The 20,623-nt window shown below is 43.4% G+C and overlaps 1 protein-coding gene across 9 annotated transcripts in view; it reads right to left on the bottom strand.

The window, feature by feature from the left end:
- tenm1 (teneurin transmembrane protein 1) overlaps positions 1 to 20,623 on the bottom strand; it is a 1,688,122-nt gene that overhangs the window by 412,646 nt on the left and 1,254,853 nt on the right. For all 9 annotated transcript variants that reach the window (XM_068047383.1, XM_068047386.1, XM_068047389.1 and 6 more), the window contains one exon: positions 13,344 to 13,587. In XM_068047383.1, coding sequence (XP_067903484.1) covers positions 13,344 to 13,587 — 244 coding nt within the window. The remainder of the gene's footprint in view (positions 1 to 13,343; positions 13,588 to 20,623) is intronic.

Genomic DNA, 20,623 nt, shown 5'->3' on the forward strand with positions numbered 1-20,623 from the left:
AGAAGGAGACACACTTTTGGATCAAATGTGTGATGCTTGAAAAAAATTTCCTGGGAAAGCAGTCATTTCTGGCAGCCTTCATGGCACAAATGGGACTTCTGGCAGTGTCACAGAAGACTGAGGATTCAGTGGTCGTGGCATTTCGAGATCGTTTAGGTAGAGGGTGCAGGTATCAATACAACAGAAGAATCTTAGACGAAAGAAATGACTATGGGGACATTTTTGACAGATCTGGCTGATGAGAGGAATGGAGGAACAATAATAGACGAATGAACCCCAAGAATGCCCGGGGAATTTATTAACACGTGTTTCAGATGTGATTTGAAATATCATTATGCTGTAAATTGTCCAAAATGGAACAACAGAGTTTTCGAGGCGACGCATGACATGGAAGGAACGGAAATGAAAGATGATGATATTGATCAGTCTGAGGGAACTTGGCTGATCACAAGAAGCTTCATACCATTAATGAGTTTATGATTCATGGATTCATTTAATTGCACCGTGTTGGATACATCCACAGTGTGTAGATCAGATTGGTTGAAATCTTATTTAGATTCATTCAGTTGTACGGATTGTAGTAAGCTCAGGGAATATGAAAGTTCTACTTGCTTCAGGTTGGAGATGCCAACACATTAAGGTCACTGAAAAATATGATGATTCCATGCAGAATAGCTGGAGTAAGTCACTTTTAGTATAGATGTAGTATCTAGTGAGATATCCTTGCTGCTGAGCAAGCTTTCCATGAGAAAAGGCACAAATGAAATTGGACATGGAACATGATAAAACAATTGTCTATGGAAAGTCAGTAGATTGGGTAAATTGCAAATCAGGATATTATTGCATCCCTTTAACAAAACCTAGCATCTCTAATAAGAATGTTAAACAAGTGTTCATGTCATCAGGTGATAGGAGTTTGACAGAGAAAAAGCAAATTGTCTTAAAGTTACATCGACAATTTGCTCATCCCTCTTGTCACAGAATAAAAATCCTACTAAAGGCTGCGGGGACGGTTGATGATGAGTACACAAAGCTTATTGAAGAGATTAGTGAAAAACGTGATATATGCAAAAAGTATCGGAGGACGCCCATCATGGCCTGTTGTAAGTCTCCCATTAGCAAAAGACTTTAATGAAGTAGTAGCTAAGGTGTGGAACAAGGACAGAAACATTTTCATTTTGCATTTCATAGACCTGGCAACAAGATTCAGTCTTTCTATAGTAATACATGGTGTAGATAAAACATGGAAAAATGGATAGGGACTGGACTGGGGGCACCAATAAATTCCTGACTGGTGTGGAGGGGTGGGGGTGGGGGGGCAGAATTTGCCAATGACGAGTTTAGAGACGTGCGAAAATATGAACATTGTCATGATGACCACAGCAGCTGAAAGTCCTTTTCAGTAATGGGCTCTGAAAGAAATCACAGTGAATGATGAGACGTTCCATATGATCTTAGCCAATCAGCCAAATTGCAAGCTAACATCTGCCCTGGCGTGGATAGTCCATGTGAAGAATTCGCTTCAAATGGTTAAGGGTTATAGTCCGTATCAGTTAGTCTTTGGGAGGAATCCCAAAATACCTTCTGTGCTGTGTGATCAACCACCTACCGGCCTTAGAAGGGATTACAATTAATTCCACCTCTTCTGCACACTTGAATGCCCTACTGCCCTGCATGCAGCAATGCAGAGGTCTCAGAAAATTCAGCAAGCCTTACAGCATTGCATAAGACCATCAGAGATAAACTTTAATCCTGAGGATTTATGTACTATAAAAGAGAGAGTCAGAAAGAGTGGAAAGGTCTGGGTAAAGTGATATGGTGTGATGGGAAGACTGTGATTCTCCAACATGGTAGTCAAACTATTAGGGTCCATTCATCTAGGTTATTCAGGATTGATTTATAAACTTGCAGAATCTGAACGATTAGTAGATGGTGATGTTGAATGCTGTACTTCATATGTTCATATGTTTGACAGCTATGAGGAACAGAATTTGGTACATAAGGGGCTGGATGACAATAGACAAAGTGATACCAGTGCACAGGATAGGGCTATTTTAATCAAAGGGCAACGGCCTAAAGTCGGCACTAGCGTAATGTACATACCAGAAGGGTCCACTGAATGGAGGGATGTGACCATTGTAGGGAGAGCAGGGAAAGCCACTGGCAAATTCAAACATTGGCTAAACATCAAAAATGATGGACAAGAGGTAAGATCTAAGAACTGGCAAAATGAGGTGAAACAGTGGAAAGAAGAAAATGCAGTGCGAGTCCCCATAGTGGGTTTGGAAGTGACTGGCACTGGGAAATGATCACGCACTGGTGACAGAACCTCTGATCATGGGAGGGAGAGATCCTGTAGCAGTAGTCCAGAAAGAGATAAGAGGGCAAGCAGAGGCCATAGCTTGATTCGGTTATGCAATAGACAAGGTTTACAGAACAATGTCGGAACACTATTAGAAGTAGAAGTCCTTATGATTGGGAAGATACGGTGGCTCAAAACAAATTAGAAGTAAAATTAATGAGAGAGGAAAAACAAAGAGTTGGAAAGTTGGAAGGAATGTGATGTCTATTCTGAGGCGGAACATATGGGACAGGCAGCCTTATCACACAGATGGATATGTATGAAAAAATTACTCCCAGATGGGACATATAAGGCTATAGCAAGACTAATGGCTCGAGGTTTCGAAGAGAGACTTGGTGATCAAGATGTTAGATTGGACTCCCCCATGGCTGGAAAAGTGATCTTAAAGTTTCTTAGCCCTTTTAGCCACATACTCATGGGAATGTAGCTCGATCAATATAAAAGCCGCATTTTTTGCAGGGTGAAAAATTTCAAAGAGAAGTGTTTTTGAAACCACTTAAAGTGAATGATGTAGAAGAGAAGCTGTGGAAATTAAACAAATGTGTTTATGGATTGAATGATATGTCAAGAGTATGGTATTTCGTGGTTAGGTCTGTCTTGCTGAAAGTCGGCTGTTTGCAGCTGAAAGCAGATCCAGCAATGTACTACTGGTATCTCAAAGAAACTCGCAGGCATCTTTATGATGCATGCTGATGAATTTCTATGGGAAGATTCTGTGGAATTTGAGCAATAAGTTAGTTAAAAGGGGAATGTAAGATTAGAATTCAGACTTTAGGGGGCTTTAAATGTTTAGGGTTATGCATGAATCAGAATAGGCTGGGAATAATCTTCAATCAACTATCCTATCTAGAAAGTGTTAATCGTATCCCAATAAATTGGGTCAGGTCGTCATAGAAAGATGATTTTACATCAAAAAAAGAAACAGAGCAATTAAGAAGCTTGATTGGCAAGTTATGTACTCAAACAAGACTTGATGCCAGCTATGACATATTGGAACTTAGTACTATGATGAAACACATTGCTATTAAGGAGATTTTGAGGGCAAATAAAACATTAAAGAAATTAAATTTGGAGAAATGCATACTCGAGTTTCCAGCCCTGGGTGATCTGAAAGACATGAAATTAGTCCTATTTAGTGATTCTTCTCATGCCAATCTTCCAGATAGATATTCGAGTACAGTTGGGTTTATCATATTCTTGGTGGAGAAAAATGAAAAGTGTTGGCCCTTGGTCTGGGAAGGCAAGAAAATAAAAAGAGTAGTTAAAAGTACTCTAACTGCAGAAACAGTGGCGCTATTAGAAGCAATAGATATGGGATTTTACTTAACTAACATTTTGAAGGAAATCCTGTGCAAGGCGCCTTCTAAGAAGTTGTCCATTTGAATGCTATGTGGATAATCATTCTCTACGGGATAATGTTCATTCGACAGAGTATCACTGAGAAAATGTTAAGGATTTATTTTGCAAATATTAAAGAAATGTTGGAGAGTAAAGAGACCTCTAAGATAAAATGGGGCGACACAAGTCACTAATTATGCTCGCTTGAAGAAATTGTTAGCCGTCCTAGAAGACTCACACCTTGTATTATGATGAGTTGTAAGAAATATGGAAAACCATTTATTTCTTCTTTGATTGCTTTATAATTATTTATGCATATTATAAAGTCTTTGTTTAAAGGAAGGGAAATCTGTTAATTGTAGGTTAATTATGTTGTTAAGGATACACAGGTGAAGGGCATTGTTTAAGGACTTAGAGTTGATTTAAAGAGAGCCTGCTGGGACACTGAAAAAGGCAGGAGACAGAACTATGTAATGCTACATTCTGTGAATAAAACCACTATCAAGAAACGGACCTGTGTTTAGCTTCATTCTTTACCATTTGGCTTGGATCCATATAACATGTGTGATGTCACTGACAGGTTTCCTGCCCCCAAGTCAGCCTGATTGACAGGCTTCGTTTCCAGTCAGGTGGGAACCCAGGAGTAGAGGCCACTGGAGGAGGTAGTTCCGAGCCCCTACCCAAGGTGGGCAGAGAGTTTGATTCTGGTGTTAGATTTGATTCCTGATGCTAGCAGAGGGCGTTTTGATCTTGGGTGTGGTTCTGATCCTAGGAGGGTGGGAAGCTCCTATGGTGAGGGGGGCAGGGGGAAGTCCAATCCTAGAGGAGTTTGGGGAGGCTAGAGATTGGAGACCTGAGGAGTCAGATGCCGGGGTCCGGGAAGGTGGGCATGGGGTGATTATCGGGGATCTGAGATCTGAAGGAGCGAAGGCCGGGGTAGATCAGAGGCTTCTGGTTGGGGTGTGCAGTGGGAGGTCAGAGGCCTTGAGGAGAATGTCAGAGCCCTCGGATGGGGACTGTGGAGGCCTTGTTGTTGGGGAGGGGGGGTGGGGAGATTGGAAAGTGGGGTGTCTGAATGCATTGGGTTGGCAAGGCCAACTGGTTCCAGCAAGTAAGTGGAAAGGCTCTTACCTCCTGGATCCAGCAGTCTTCGCGTTCCTTTAGCTCCTAGGTTGCCTGGCCGGCGAGTGTTAGATTGGAAATGGTTGATCCATCTGAGGCCTTAAATTGCAAACCCACCTCCTGGGAGAGGCTTGATTGCCCAGCCCCTTCTCTCTTCCCCTCTCCATTAAAACAGGAAGTGAGCAGGTTGATGTCAGGATTCAGATTTTTAACATCTTAACCTCCCACCTGACCCAAACTGAAGTAATGGAACTCCCCATTATTTCAGTGGGCTGGACTTTGTGCTGGAGGCAGGGCTCTCGGCACCGGGCTGAAAAGGCAGGGGAAAGTCCACTGCTGCCTTTACGTGCAACCCGCCCCCGAGCAATCCTTTTTTTTGCCAAAGTGTCCCATGCCGGGATCCTCGTCCTTTTAAAGATGGAGATCCCACCTCCAAGGGCCGGCAACTCAGCAGTATTGGCAGGGCCACCGGGAGCTGTGGCCAATGCTAGTACTGCAGAGGTCTTGGAACCGAGACTCAGTGGCAGAACCCTAGACCTAGGGTAGGTGAGCCAGGGTCGCCAGGACCAGTCCAGAAGGCCCCAGCAAAGGGAGTTAGTCATGCAGTCCAGGGGCAGGGGGTCCCGGGGGGGGTGGGTAAAATGGTTCTCAGTGGGGGTCCTCCTTGGACCACAGATTCCCCGCAGGGAGGGCGCCTCATATTACAAGGTGCCCTCTCCATGTGGCAGAGGCCCCTTTCTGTTGCTGGTAAGATTCCAGTGATGGCAGGAAGAGGCCCTTAATTGGCTGTTAATCGGCCACTTCAGGGCCTCAAGTGGCCTCGAGGCACGAAGGCCGTCATCAGCCTATCCTGCCCCGGGAAGATGCCTGGTGACAGGGAGGCAAAGTGCTCTCTGTCACCTGTCGCGATACTCCGTGCTGCCCCCACCCCTCACCTCCAACCCCACCTTAGGGGCCAGTGAGTGGTAAAACTGTGGAACAGGCTCCCTTGGGAGACAGCAGTAGCTGATTCTGCTGATCTCTTCAAATGCAAATTGATTTCTTTCAGAAAGTAATATTTGAGGATATAGGATATGAGTGATTAGGGACATGACAGATGGTAAGTGTCGCATGCTTGAGAGAAAAAGGTGTCTTTGGACTTTGGCTCCCAAAGCGCTCCAGCAATGAGAGTTTGCTTTCATATCTGGGTCTGTTGTAGACTAATTGCTAGAGATTGATTGTCGTGATTAGTCATCAGTTCAATTATTGTTGTACCATGTGACTACCAGGATAGTAGAAGGCATCTGAGATGATTATTTTCCAGCAATTCCTATCTCTCTATGAATTGTATAATTTCATTATTTTTGTATTATACTAAGTGATTCTGATCATAACTTGCTTTGTGTATTCACTCACTGATTCATTTCAAGCCTGATCTCAGTGAATATTTGTTCAGAAATATTGAAGGAGGACATGTAGGAAAAACACGAATATCCAGCTCAGGTCACAAGAGGGTATTATTGTCATGTCTCCAATGTGAGTCAACTATCATAAAAATAAGATGTATGGACAACTTACGGAAGTGACGAATGCCAATGAACCAGAGAAGCTAACTATGACAGACCTGAATTTCTAACATCTCGGGGCAATTTTGACTGTTCAATTGCGTGAAACAGGTGGTCGCAAAACAGAAGACCATTTTACATTTGTCCTGATTTCTATTTCTATTGACGCTTAACCGTTGCATTACTCAAATTTATCATAACCTTTTTGTTCTTGTACTACATATGCCCCTGTTTAAAAAATCCAAATTGCTTTATGCACACGCACTGTCTGTTTCTGCACACCCTGTGCAAATTAGCTGCTACTTTACCTGCACAACAGTGACTACTCTAAAGTGCTTTAGGACATCCTGAGATCATGAAAGGCACTTTATAAATACAAGTCTTTATCTCTTTGCTTTCTTTAGCATCTTTCCATTGAGTGTATGCTTTCCATGCTTTTCCACTCAAACAGAATTATCTTGCATTTCTTGGATTAAATTGCACCTGCCACATGTTTGTCCTGGATTTGAGTAACTGTCAACTTCATTCAGAATGCCGTCCCGCGCATAATTAAACAAATTACATAGTCTGTATTTGTTTGAAAGTAGCTTGACTACACTCTCAAACTTTGCAGATAACAGGCAAAATTTACATCATTTTGAGAAGGTTAAGCCTGGATCAAGATTTCGATTGTATCTAATTCTCTTTGTAAGTTCTTCATGATTAGCTACTGAATTAGAGGATTACCTCCATAAAGCTAAAAACAACGGCTTTTTTTGTCACAACTGCTCTGTGTATGTGAGCTCCTTTGAATTTTCTTCACCACCCCCCCACCCCCAACCTCACCAAAACATTTCTTCTCCGCCCCAGCATCTCCTTTCAGATGATTCAGCTGAGATTGACAACTCCATACATGCATTATTTGGCTGAAAGGGAAAAACTTTCATTCTATCCTTCCATGATTTCAATGTATTGTTGTATCGAACGAATGAATACTGTACCTTTTACCTCACTTCTCCAAAGTAACAAAACAGCACAGAAGGAGGAAATTTGGCCCATTGCGTCTGTGTCACCTCTCTGCAAGCCCAACTCACCTAGTCCCAACTCCCTCAACTTTTCCCATCGTCCTGCAATTTTTTTTCTCTTCAGATAATTGTGCAATTCTCTTTTGAAAGTCATAATTGAATCTGCCTCCACCACACTCTCAAGCATTTCAGATCCTAACGACTCGCTGCGTAAAAAATGTTTTACCTCATGTCGCCGTTACTTCTTTTGCCAATCACTGCCTTCTGGATCTCTATCCTTCCACCAACGAGAACAGTTTCTCCCTATCTACTCTGTCCAGAGCCCTCATGATTTTGAACACCTCTATCAAATCTCCTCTTAATCTTCTCTTTTCCAAGGAGAATAGCCCCAGTTTCTCCAATCTATCCACATAACTGAAGTGTCTCATCCCTGGAACCATTCTTGTAAATCTTTTTTGCACCCTCTCTTATGCTTTCACATACCTCTGAAAGTGTGGTATCCAGAACTGGACACAATATTCCAGTTGAGGCCGAACCAGTGTTTTATACAGGTTTATCATAACTTTCTTGCTTTTGTACTCTATACCCCTATTTATAAAGCCCAGGATCCCATATGCTTTATTAACTGCTTTTTCAACCTGCCCTGCCATCTTCAATGATTTGTACACATATATCCCCAGGTCCCTTTGCTTCTGCACCCCCTTTAGAATTGTATCCTTTATTTTATATTGCCTCTACTTGTTCTTCCTCCCAAAATGAATCACTTCACACTTCTCTGCATTAAATTTCATCAACCATTTGTCTGCCCATTCCACCAGCCTGACTATGTCCTCTTGAAATTTATCACTATCCTCCTCACAGTTCACAATACTTTCAAGTTTTGTATCATCAGCAAATTTTGAAATTGTGCCCTGTATACCCAAGTCTAGATCATTAATATATATCAGGAAAAGCAGGGGTCCTAACACTGACCCCAGGGGAACACCACTGTATACCTTCCTCCAGTCCGAAAAGCAACCATTTACCACTACTCTCCGTTTCCTGTCACTTAGCCAATTTCATATCCATGCTACTACTGTCTCTTTTATTCCATTGGCTCCAACTTTGCCAACAAGCCTATAATATGGCACTTTATCAAATGCCATTTGGAGGTCCATGTAAACCACATCAACTGCATTACCCTCATCAACCCTCTCTGTTACATCATCAAAAAACTCAGGCAAGTTAGTTAAACATGATTTGCACTTAACAAACCCAAGCTGGCTTTCCTTAACTAATCCACATTTGTCCAAGTGACTATTAATTTTGTTCTGAATTATTGTTTCTAAAAGCTTTGGTACAAGGGTTAGTGGACACAGATTGAAAGTTTTGGGAAAAAGATGCAGGGGGAATATGAGGAAGCACTTTTTTATGCAGTGGGTGGTAATGACCTGGAACTTGCTGCCCACAAGGATGGTGGAAGCAGAGAGGTCAATGAATTCAAGAGGAAGTTGGATGGCCACCTGAGTGAAATAGACTTGCAGGGCTATGGGGATTGAGCTGGAGAGTGGGACTGACTGCATAGCTCTGTGGTGAGCTGGCATGGACTTGATGTGCTGAATAGCCTCTTTCCGTGCCTTAAATGACTCTATAACTCGTTCCCACAAACGAGGTTAAACTGACTAGCCTATAGTTTCTGGGCTCATCCTTACACCCTTTCCTGAAAAAGAGTGTAATATTTGCAATTCTCCAGTCCTCTGGCACCAGCCCTATATCTAAGGAGGTTTGGAAGATTATGGCCAGTGCCTGTGCAATTTCCACCCTTGTCTTCCTCAGTATCCTTGGATGCATCTCATCTGGTCCTGGTGACTTATCAACTTTAAGTACAGCTAGCCTATCTAACTCCTCTTTATCAATTTTTAGTCCATCCAATGTCTCAACTACCTTCTCTTTTACTATGACTTGGGCAGCATCTTCTTCCTAGGTAAAGACAGATGCAAAGTACTCATTTAGTACCTCAGCCATGCCCCTGCCTCCATGCATAAATCCCCTTTTAGGTCCCTAATCCACCCCACAGATCCATTTACCACCCTTTTACTATTTATATGCCTATAGAAGACTTTTGGATTCCCTTTTATGTTCGCTACCAGTCTCTTCGCTTCTCTTATTTGTTTGTTCACTTCCCCATTACACCTTCTACATTCAGCCAGGTTCCTACTTGAGTTATCCCCCTGATACCTGTCATGTGCACTTTTTCTGCTTCATCTTACTCTTTATCTCTTCCACCATCTAGGGAGCTCCGGATTTGTTTGGCCTACTTTTCCCCCTTGTGGGAATGTACCTTGACTGCATCTGAACTATTTCATCTTTAAAGGCAGCCCATTGCTCCATTACAGTTTTGCCTGCCAATCTTTGATTTGAATTTACCTGGGCTAGATCCGTTCTCACCCTATTGAAGTTGACTTCAATGACTCAAGAACATGCTGGAAATATTCAGCAGGTCTGGCTGCAACCTCTCAAGCTGCCCAATACACAACAGGGCCATCACTCACCCATCAACAATCTCTAGCAATCAGGACTCATGCCTAATATTCAGATAGTCTTCCTCACTCCCACACACATACCATGCTGCCAGCCACACACCCAACTTTGCTGCTTTCAACATACCTCAGCTATTCAGATAGGAATGCACATCAGCCAAACACATTGCAACACATACACTGACATTGTTCCCTCTCCCTTGCAGAACAAGGTGGCTCATAACTGTAGGCAACAATGCAGAATCAGCAGGGCTCAGGCATGCTAGCATCACCCTGAGCCTGTTGGAGGAGATGGTGCTCTGCATCAAGGGGCCGGCAATAACTGAGGCTGTTGCATCCGGTAATGCCGAGAACATTCAGGATGATGGTATGTTCCTGCCTTATGCACCTTCTCCAATCCTACCTGCAGCTAGGCCGGGGGAAAAGATAGTTGATATGTCAGCTCATCAGAGGGTGAGAAAGCAGAGGAGTTCTTCTGCACAGGACTCAGTTGAGGGCTTTGATTGAGCGGCATATAGGAGAGTGCAAATGAGCATGCACACTGAGATACTTGGTGCATTAGTAGGCCTGCCAGAGAGCTTGTTGTTACTGTCAAGGAGCATGGCGGGGTCCAGCTACAACTTGGCGCAGGGCTTCGCACAGAGTTTGGAGCCCATCCTTTCCACTGTGGAAGTGATGGTCAACTCCATGACAGCATTTGTGGACACAGCCGTGATGCAGTGTCTGGTGGCTGATGTCTGAACTTCCTTTGCAGCACAGGCAAAAGCCAACCAACAACTCAGTGCTGCAGTGAAAGCACAGACTAAGGTTATGAGATCATGCTTATTGCCATCCAGGCTCAGACTGCTGCCATAAAGGCAGCAGACATCAGCACTCAAATGGGGAATGCAGGCTCTCACAGTAATCCAACAATCTGTCCTCCAACAGATTACTAGGATTGATGAGGTATTGCCTCGGGGTAATGGCAGTAGTTCTATAGTGCATGAACCTGCTATTCTCTCTCAGGATGACAGCCTTCGTGCAATCATCATTGCCATTCTGCTAGTGCCCTTGCTGTTGCCTTTCAGCCAGCCAGGCCAGACTGCGGCCACTCATGCCAAGGTGGTGCAGTCCGAAGCTGGGCCTACAAGGCCCAGAGCAGTTCGAGGTTGCCTTGCAAGGCCATCTGCAATCTCTTCCTCTGAAAGTCAGCAGCCTTCCACGAGCCATGCTATATGGGAGCATTTGGCTGGGAAAAGACACCCACAAGAGAGGCACTAAGGGAATGCACAAGGGTGAATAGTTAGTTTTGTATATCTTATTGGATGGGCAGAAATTGTTAAGGAATGGTCTTTCATTGTTGGCTTTTATTTCAGGATTTTGGCCAAGGGAACACTATGACGGTCAGTAACAGATGGAATGAAATGTGTGGAATTGTAGTGACTGTGATGATGGGATGATATCTTATGGGAAGCGGAGTCTCAGTGCCTGCTCACAGACAACAATGGATGGCAAACTGTGAGATGTTGCTGATGTTGCCTGCTCCAGCCTGGAAGGAACTACAGGTGCAGAAATTAAGGGTGACAGCCACTGGCAGGATCATCCTCGCCCTGTTGTGAAACTGAAGGTTCGGTTGCAGGAGGTGGCACCTCCTTGCCGAAGCATATGCGCTTCACACACTGCTCCTAGCTGAAATGGAAGTAGGAGAATTGCTCCTTAAGGACCCCAGGTAAGTAAGACCTTATATTGAGGGCCCTCCTTCTCCCTCTGTGCACTGCTTTCCCTCTCTGCTGCTGAGCTCCACTTCCATTCCATGTTCAGCTCTAGAGGAACTACAACTATAGCCTCCATAACTGAAGCTGGTTTTCTCTTGACAGGGAAGAAAACTCCTCTAACCTTCCTCTCAGGATCCAGCACCACTTCCAGAGTTAGCAGAACGTCTCCAAGAACACAACACAGTTGCTCCTCAACTGGAAGTTGGATTATTATCCTTTTATATTGCGTGAGTGGGGCATACTTCATGCAGCTTGATTAGGAGAAGGCGATATTTGGTCCTGCCTTCGAGGCTAATTGATGTCACAATCCACCCACTCTGCATGCTTCTGGTGCATGCATGGCATGCCCGCAGTAGTGAACTATCAATCAGGGTGCGCTGCACAGTCCGTGCTGGAGGTGACTGGAAGCATTTGGCAGCCTTATCTCACTTTGGGGCAGCCACTTTGTTTGCATGATAGATACAAACTGAACTCACCACTGAAAGTTAATGACTGTCCAACTCAATTCAAATACCGTTGTAACAACTTGGTAAGTGTTAATTGCTGCCAGCTAATCTCGCTGACACTGAAGGTATTAACTATAATTAGTGTGGCATCTTATTCCTTCAGGTTTTAATCACTGGAGATTTTAAAAATGTAAAACGCAACATTTAACATTTTAATAAAAACTTTTCCTTTCCTTTTTTTCCTTTCTTAATCCAATCTTTCTTTGCATCTGAAATAAAAACAGAAAATACTGGAAATACTCAGCAGGTCAGGCAGCATCGATGGAGAGAAACAAAGTTAATGGGCTGGATTTTCATTCCCAGGTCCCGATCCCGACGCCGGACTGAATTCTGGGTCGGGAACACGGAACTGCTGCAGCTGGACCCTGGAAGCGATTTTGGCCAACAAAGTGGCTGCGCTGCAGGAGCCCCATCCAATAGAAGGTGGTGAGCAGGCTCCCAAGGTTGGAGGCCCAATTAGAAGCCCTCCAGCAGGAAGATCAGCAGCCCCGCCCCCAGACGTAGGAGGTGCTAATAGAGCTAGGTGAAAGAGGGGGCACCTCAAATGGAGGTGCCTTCTGAGGACTTTTTATAAACTTTAAGATACAAAGTGGCCACAGCTGCCAGGCTGTCATTGTGAAGGGGGAATCCCTCCACAGGGCAGCCTGTGGCCACAGTTGTGGCCTTATGGTTATTGGGGCTGTGCAGTGGACTTAACGTTAATGATGCAGCCCTGGATGCTTAATTGACTTCCTGCCATTTGCAGGTGGGTAGCCATTTCCCCTCTGAACCAGCATATTCAAAAATGGCCCACAGGTGGGAACATGCCAGCAAACTGGCACACCATCCAGTGATGGGAAATTACAGGCCCAGCCGCCTCCAGTCCTGCCTCTGTGGCTGTTTGAAAATTGAGTCCAATGTTTCTGGTTGATGACCTTTCATCAGAACTGTTGAGTATATCCAGCATTTCCTGTTTTTATTTCAACCTGATTGGTTAAGGAGATACACAGTTGCTTGCCCAGTTCACTCAGGTCCCAGATGCCCTGTTTTCCTCACTGCAACGTTATTAACTTGCACTTTCAGCAACTTGCCATGCAAAATATTCAAAAACCTTAACGTACAGGGGCAAGTCTGATGAATGGTAGATGCCACTAGATGCCCCACTACAGCATATTATGATCCATTATTCTCACAATAGATAGGGTTGAAATGTACCTGGTCTCCAATGGTATGTTGCTGTTAAGTACCCAGCTGTTATGGAGTTGTGTTGAATCTTGCTGGGCACTGGCAGGAGGCTCTGTGGAAGCTGGGCTGGGCTGGCTTCGTGCAGTCATTGCATTTCTCTGTAGAGAATCCAAGGATTGAGTTTGCTGGCTTCTACAAGTGCAACCATGTGGCGGTGGGGGTGGCGGTGGCAGAGGTCTGAACGTGAATTTGCTGTGAGAACCAGAAGGCAGTTCTGGAAAAAGTAAAAGATAAAATTCTTGAGAACAATCAGGCAACCTTCAAGTTTCAGTGCATCTCTTTACAAATTTTATTAAAACTTTAAAAGTGCATTAAAATAATCATAAGCATGATGATTCATCCACAAGAATCAATGATAACTTAATTCTGGTCCTCAATTGTGTAAATTCAGCATTTGATTTTCTACTAAACATGCAGAACATGTTGATTCTATGTTTGTGCTGGGCTAGGCAATCTGGTCCAGCCAAACTATAGAGGAAATACAATTTGCCAATGGCACTCTTGGCTTGGGAGAGGAAAAGGAAAAGCAAAAGTCTAAGCTTGTGAACAAGATATGGTGAGCCTGCTTGAAAGCATGGGAGAGTATTTTGACTTCTGCCCAAAACAGGCATACACTTTACAGAGCAACTGCTCCGCATGCTGGAGACATTTACATGTCGCTGGCAATCTGTGGTATCGAATGGACAGCTCACTGCAGTTCACTGGTCTGTTACACAAAATAAAATTCTCTTGGCTTTGTTGGGAGCAGCCGCCTGCTGATTAGACCCCTGAACGCCTCGTATAACAAGGTAGAGTGTACACAGCACACTTACATCCAATTGGCACATTTAAAGCCTATTGCTTGTTTCAAGTGGGCACCCTGGGTAACTAAAAGCTGCTTGAGGCAATATTGTGGCCTGCGCACTTCCAGTGTCGATCTGGCACAAGGGAAAATTCAGAGGTCTAACACCAACTTTCCTCCAGGAACTGGGCAGCTGTGAATTGAATTTCATCCACCATGTGCATGGGCATCAGAAAGGAGCAGATGGGCTCTGATGATACTTTCATTTTGGTAAAATAGCTTTTGGGCACTCACTGTCAGCCACCGGGTGAGGTACCACAATGTAATTTTGTTTGGAGACTGTGATGGAAATTTTAACTATTATCACCAGGTGGAGTCAATGGAAGGTTGGGCGAGGTATAAAACTGGCAGCTGGTACGCTTAATACACATTTTATGTCTGATGAAACTAATTCCAATTTCATAACAAACTAGATTTAATTCTGAAAAGGTTATTGACTGTTATAAAAAGAAATGAGGTCACTAGTTGTTTGGACGGAGATTGAGGGAGGAAACAAGTTAGCACAATATCCCTTTTTACCACCTTGATTTTGAATTGACTTGCAACCTGACCAGGGATAAGTGTTTCCTCTTGTTAATACAGGTCAGGCTGTACCCTGGTTGAAAAATAGTAGAGTGTCCAACCTGTAGCCCCAGAGTTGCATGCAGTACCTGAGCTCTGGCAATCCAGCCCTTAAGGCCCAGACAACTCAGTCCCATTAACAATTATATTTCTTATTTGCTGCTTTGACAGGTGTGAATTTTGTGGATCTGGAGGCTTGTAAAGGGTAGTTGTTGGTACTGTTGCTGCATTCGTGAGTACATTCGAAACCAGGGAATGGATTTTACCACCCCTCTACAGACGGGCGAGGAGGTGGGTGTAAGAAGGAGCTGCCACCATGTAATGAGTTCTTTTATGTTGTCTGGTGCAACATAAATGAGATACATAGAGTCCAGTTGGTTTAAGATCTCAAACAGGTTTACTAACAGCTAACAAGTATATAAAGTACAGAGCTAACTATTTACAGAACCTGTCTCTAGGTGTTACAGTTGCAGTGTGACACAGGCTTGCAGTCACATGACTCCATCCTGGTACTTGGCTCATTAGCATACTAAGATCTTAAATGGGACATCACTCATAAAGGCAATCACACAACAGTGGGAGGCCTCGTAAAACAGCAGTAGAAGGTGTCAGGTGGGAAGCCCGACGTCTTCCCACTGCCACAGAATATTCTCAGGAGCAGGAACCTCAGCGGTGTAGCTGCCTGCTGAATGGAGGCTGGTGGCAAATTAAACCAATTAATCAACCAGTTATCGACCACCTCCCGCCTCCACTGACATTTTACCGGCATCAGGAGTCGCCGCCACGTGGTAGACCACCAGGTAAACCATGACAGCCTCCCAACAGGTTCATGGGGGTGGAGGCCCTCCTTTATGGTTGCTCCATGCCCCAGGGAGGGGCCTCCTGACAGCTATGTCCGCCCCCATAGCTACAGGGTCGCCGTTGGAAGGTACACTCCTCTGATCACTGGAGCCCGTCTGCCTGGCCCTGGCATATTGAATTAAAAATCTTACCTGTCCTTCAAGGGCACCTCCAAATGGAGGCGCCCTCTTTTTTTTAAGATTTAGAGATACAGCACTGCAGTCTCAGCAGCAGCGCCTCTATCGGTGCTGCTCCTGAGTTGCTGGCCCTCTGATTGGGCTAGCACCTCTGTGAGGTGGGCCGCCATACTCAACTGGACAGTGGTCCCAGTGGCAGCCCCTTAATTGGCCGCTGCCGGTAAAATGCTGCCAGGGTCCTGCGATCTGTCCGTACGGGCTCGTGACCTGCTTTTGGTCCCGGCAGCAGAACAACATGGGCTTTGAGAAAATTCTGGCCCAGGACACCAACATCTGAGAGTATCAACAAGTTGAGATATATGAAAATTATTGGGAAAATGCATTTAAAGTTTACAGAATAAAATTAGTAAGTCTGCATCGCTAATGCATAGCCTCACTAGATATGAATGTGTGAGCATGGGTCCGAGTTAAGGCTATAAGACTATACCCCGAATGACCCATGATCACATCTTCTGAGGTTGCACACTGCGAGCACAGCGTCCCTGAATTCAACCTCCTACATAGCCATCAATGCTCCAAGATATGCACTATGTGCCTCACAAAGACAAAAGCATGTACACCCCTGGACTAAGGTACATTGGTTCAGCAGAGGACAGGAATTATTACTCCGCATCTAGGTATGCTGTAAGTGACTTAACAATTGTAAACACTTTTGATGGTGCTGCTACTTTCCGTTCCCAAGCACCAATATCTCTCATCTTGATTTGTACCAGTTTCACCAAAGAGAATTTTTAAAGTAAATCAAATTGAGGAAAAGCATCCTCATTTGTCAACCAAAGCCATTTGAGCTGAACTGAAGGTATCAAGATAATATTGTAAGTATACAGAATTTACCACAGACACTGTCTCTAGGGGCTTATAAACAGCACTATAACTGGTAAATATAACGAACTTTAAAGGGTGATTAAGCTGTGATAACAGTTATGTATATTATTTAACTCAACATGATAAACTATAGCCATGACAATTTTAGAATTTTAATCCTTGAATCATCTAAACTATTGTGCATTTAGTAAGAAGTGTACAAGTCCATGTGTTATTGCTTGAAACACAAATATCAATAATGTGATGGTTTATTGAGGCTGCTGTGTTTCACACTGAATACACATTTTGACAATGCCTATATCAACATAACATTAGGTCTCTGAGGCTTTTGACAGTTAATGTAACATTAAAATTCATTCGTGTAACAAAAACGCCAGCTTTCTGTGAACTGCTCTGCGAAGAAATATATTTCCAAGCTTGCAATTAATCCACAAGGTAGTTTATTAGTAGGAAGTCAGCATTAATTATTTAGAAATGAGCAAGGAAAGCAACCTCACCCTCCCAAGAAACTACCACATAGAAAAGTGTAAAGCTTAATGGGCTATGAGATTTCCCAGAAGATACTTCAAAAATGCTCTTAGTTTGCTATGACAGAAAACTTCCAGATCGAAAAAGCAACAAAAGAGCCTTCAAGGAATAAACCATAAACTTATAAATCAGATATGGCTAGACACATGCTTAATTAAAACCATAAGCAAGGTGATTGCAACAGCTTATGCAACATTAAAATGCACTGATGTAACAAAAGTCATCAGCTTTCTGTGAACTGCACTTTGACAAGCAAAGCGTTGGAGAAGGTGCAGAGGAGATTTACCTGAATGAAACCAGGGATGAGGGACTTGATTTATGTGGAGTGACTAGAGAGGCAGAGATGAGGGGGAGATTTAATGGGGGTGTTAATAATTGTGAGGGGGTTGATAAGAATAATAAGGAAAAATCTGTTTCCACTGGTGGGTGGGGTGGTGCCCAGAGGACACAGATTTAAGATCATTGTCAAAAGAACCATGTTGTGGGTAGTGGTGGTGGAGGGGGAGGGGGGGAACAAGCAGAATTTTTTTTAGGGAGTGTATTATGATTTGGAAAGCATTGCCTGAAAGAGTGGTGGATGCAGAGTCAGTAGTGACTTGCAAAAGGGAATTGGATATGCACTTAAAAAGAAAAAAAATGAAAGGTTCTGTGAAAAAGCAAAGGAGTGGGATGAATTAAATAGCTCTTTAACAGAGTTGGCAGAGACACAATAGGATAAATGACCTCTTTCTGTGCTGTAAAATTCTATGATAGTATTTTCCTATTATTATCAGGTTTTCTAACACATTGAATGCAAGATCACCTTTTTCATCCAAAGCGTGAGAGTTATTTCCTGGATATCAGGGAAGGCCTTTGGAGTAAGCATGGGTTTGTATTTCTGATTCCCTCATAGTTTAGTTCAGAGATACAGCACTGAAACAGGCCCTTCGGCCCACCGAGTCTGTGCTGACCATCAACCACCCATTTATACTAATCCCATATTCCTACCACATCCCCACCTGTTCCTATATTTCCCTACCACTTACCTATACTAGGGGCAATTTATAATGGCCAATTTACCTACCAACCTGCAAGTCTTTTGGCTTGTGGGAGGAAACCGGAGCACCCGGAGAAAACTCACGCAGACACAGGGAGAACTTGCAAACTCCACACAGGCAGTACCCAGAATTGAACCCGGGTCGCTGGAGCTGTGAGGCTGCGGTGCTAACCACTGCGCCACTGTGCCGCCCATTCTGATTTCAATAAGTTACAATGAAGAACACAAGCAATTCACCAGAGGAAGAGAAAACAAATGGTTATCCTCCTTTAGACATGATTAAACATCAATATTATGAAGTTGCAAGACTGTCAGAAAAAGTGGCTGTTTTTTGCTGTTTTTGTCTTAATTCACAGGATGTGGGCATTTCAAGCAAGACCAGTAGTTATTGCTCAACCCTAGTTACAAACATATGAATTAGGAGCAAGAGTAGGCCATTCAGCCCTTTCGAGCCTGCTCCACCATTTAATAAGATCATGGCTGATCTGATTGTGGCCTCAACTCCACTTTCCTGCCGACCCTTTGACTCCCTTGTTGATCAAGAATTTATCTACCTCTGCCTTAAAGATATTCAATGACCCTGCCTCCACACTTCTTTGGGGAAGAGTGTTCCACAGACTCACAACCCACTGAGAGAAAATGTTTTTCCTTATCTCCATCTTAAATGGGCGACCCCTTATTTTTAAACTGTGTCCCTAATCTAGTCTCTCCCATAAGGGGAAGGTGGGGGTGAGTCACTTTCTGAAACACAACTGAATGCCTTGCTAGGCCATTTCAGAAGGCAGTTGAGAGTCAACCATATTTCCTTCCTTAACATTCATTTGTGAGCTAGATGGTGTTTTGTAACAACCAGTGGTTTCATGGTCACTATTACTACTACTAGCTTTTTTTTTCTAGATTTATTTATTTGTTTGTTTAAAAACAATCGCAGTTTAGGCCCTACCAGGTCTATGCCAACATTTCCAGTCAACTAGATACCATTTCCACCGATATTGTCAATAACATTCCAAGAGGTCCAATGGAGTGGTGGAAGTAAAAATGTGCCTTTGGATGGTTTCTCCAGATGGTCCAGCCAAAACCAATATGCTCATTCCCTCAGTTACCCATAGTCCAAATGTCAATTGAACCTATGATTTGAACTTGCTCTCAGATGTGGGTGCAACATGTTAGCATTTTCTTACATTTGTTCAATTATTTAGATATATTACTGACTGAAATATGGAAGAATAAAATAGCAACAAGAAAAACTGGTCTTATATTGTATGCAACTGTTTATCATAATGCAATTAGATACTGGTAATGCCACCATATCACTGTTTCTAGGACAATTCGTTAAGTGGTACTTCTCATTATGTGATACAGTGGCAAATTCACAAACAGTTAGAAATTGTGATTTGGATGACAAGTCTACCATTAGTGTATTTTCAGGATAACTTGGAAGTTTTGTTTTAAACGTTAAGGAGAGTGTGACCGTATAAAGTTCAACAAGCAGAACGCAGGAAAATGTACTGGAAAGGAAGAAACCATTTCAGTTGAATTAGCTGATCCCAAAACTTCAAATAATACCATACACGATTCGATACTCTATAACTCTTGATCACTTTATCTGTTAAACATCGATCCAGTTGCCTCTTCAGCTGCTGACAAAATCCGTTTCCACAACCTCGCTATATTGTGAAAAGTAGTTAAATTTAATTGTGTACTTTCCCTCTTTTGAATTTGAGTCCATCCTTTATAAACAGTACTCTTTTATTTCTGATCACCAAGATCCTGACAGTTATTTAGATAAACTGTCCTAACATGTAATCGTACTCTTAATAGTTTTGGAAAAAAAGGAATGAAGATAATGGAATTGACTTTTGTCCTTAATGTCTGGACAGTAATCTTATCGAGTGAATCAATGGAATGAAAATCGGGCGGGTTGTATAAAGGGTGGCTGATCTTCTCTCCCATGTTACAATCCAAGTGGTGAAGATGTAAATCTACCCAATGTCTTTTGGATGAGACATTAAACTGAGGCCCCACGTACCCTCTCAGGTGGATGTAAAAGATTCCAAAGCAATGCACCAAGTCTCCTTAGACAGCACCTTCCAAACCCACGACCTCTACCACCTAGAAGGACAAGGGCAGCAGATGGATGGGAACACCACCACCTGCAAGTTCTCCTTCAAGCCACACACCATCCTGACTTGGAACTATTTTTTTTTAATTCATTCATGGGATGTGGGCGACGCTGGCCAGGCCAGCATTTATTGCCCATCTCTAATTGCCCTTGAGAAGGTGGTGGTGAGCTGCCTTCTTGAACCGCTGCAGTCCATTTGGGGTAGGTATACCCACAGTGCTATTAGGAAGGGAGTTCCAGGATTTTTACCCAGCTACAGTGCAGGAACGGCGATATAGTTCCAAGTCAGGATGGTGTGTG

Source organism: Heterodontus francisci, chromosome 15 (assembly GCF_036365525.1).
Source record: "Heterodontus francisci isolate sHetFra1 chromosome 15, sHetFra1.hap1, whole genome shotgun sequence".
Lineage (NCBI taxonomy): Eukaryota > Metazoa > Chordata > Chondrichthyes > Heterodontiformes > Heterodontidae > Heterodontus > Heterodontus francisci.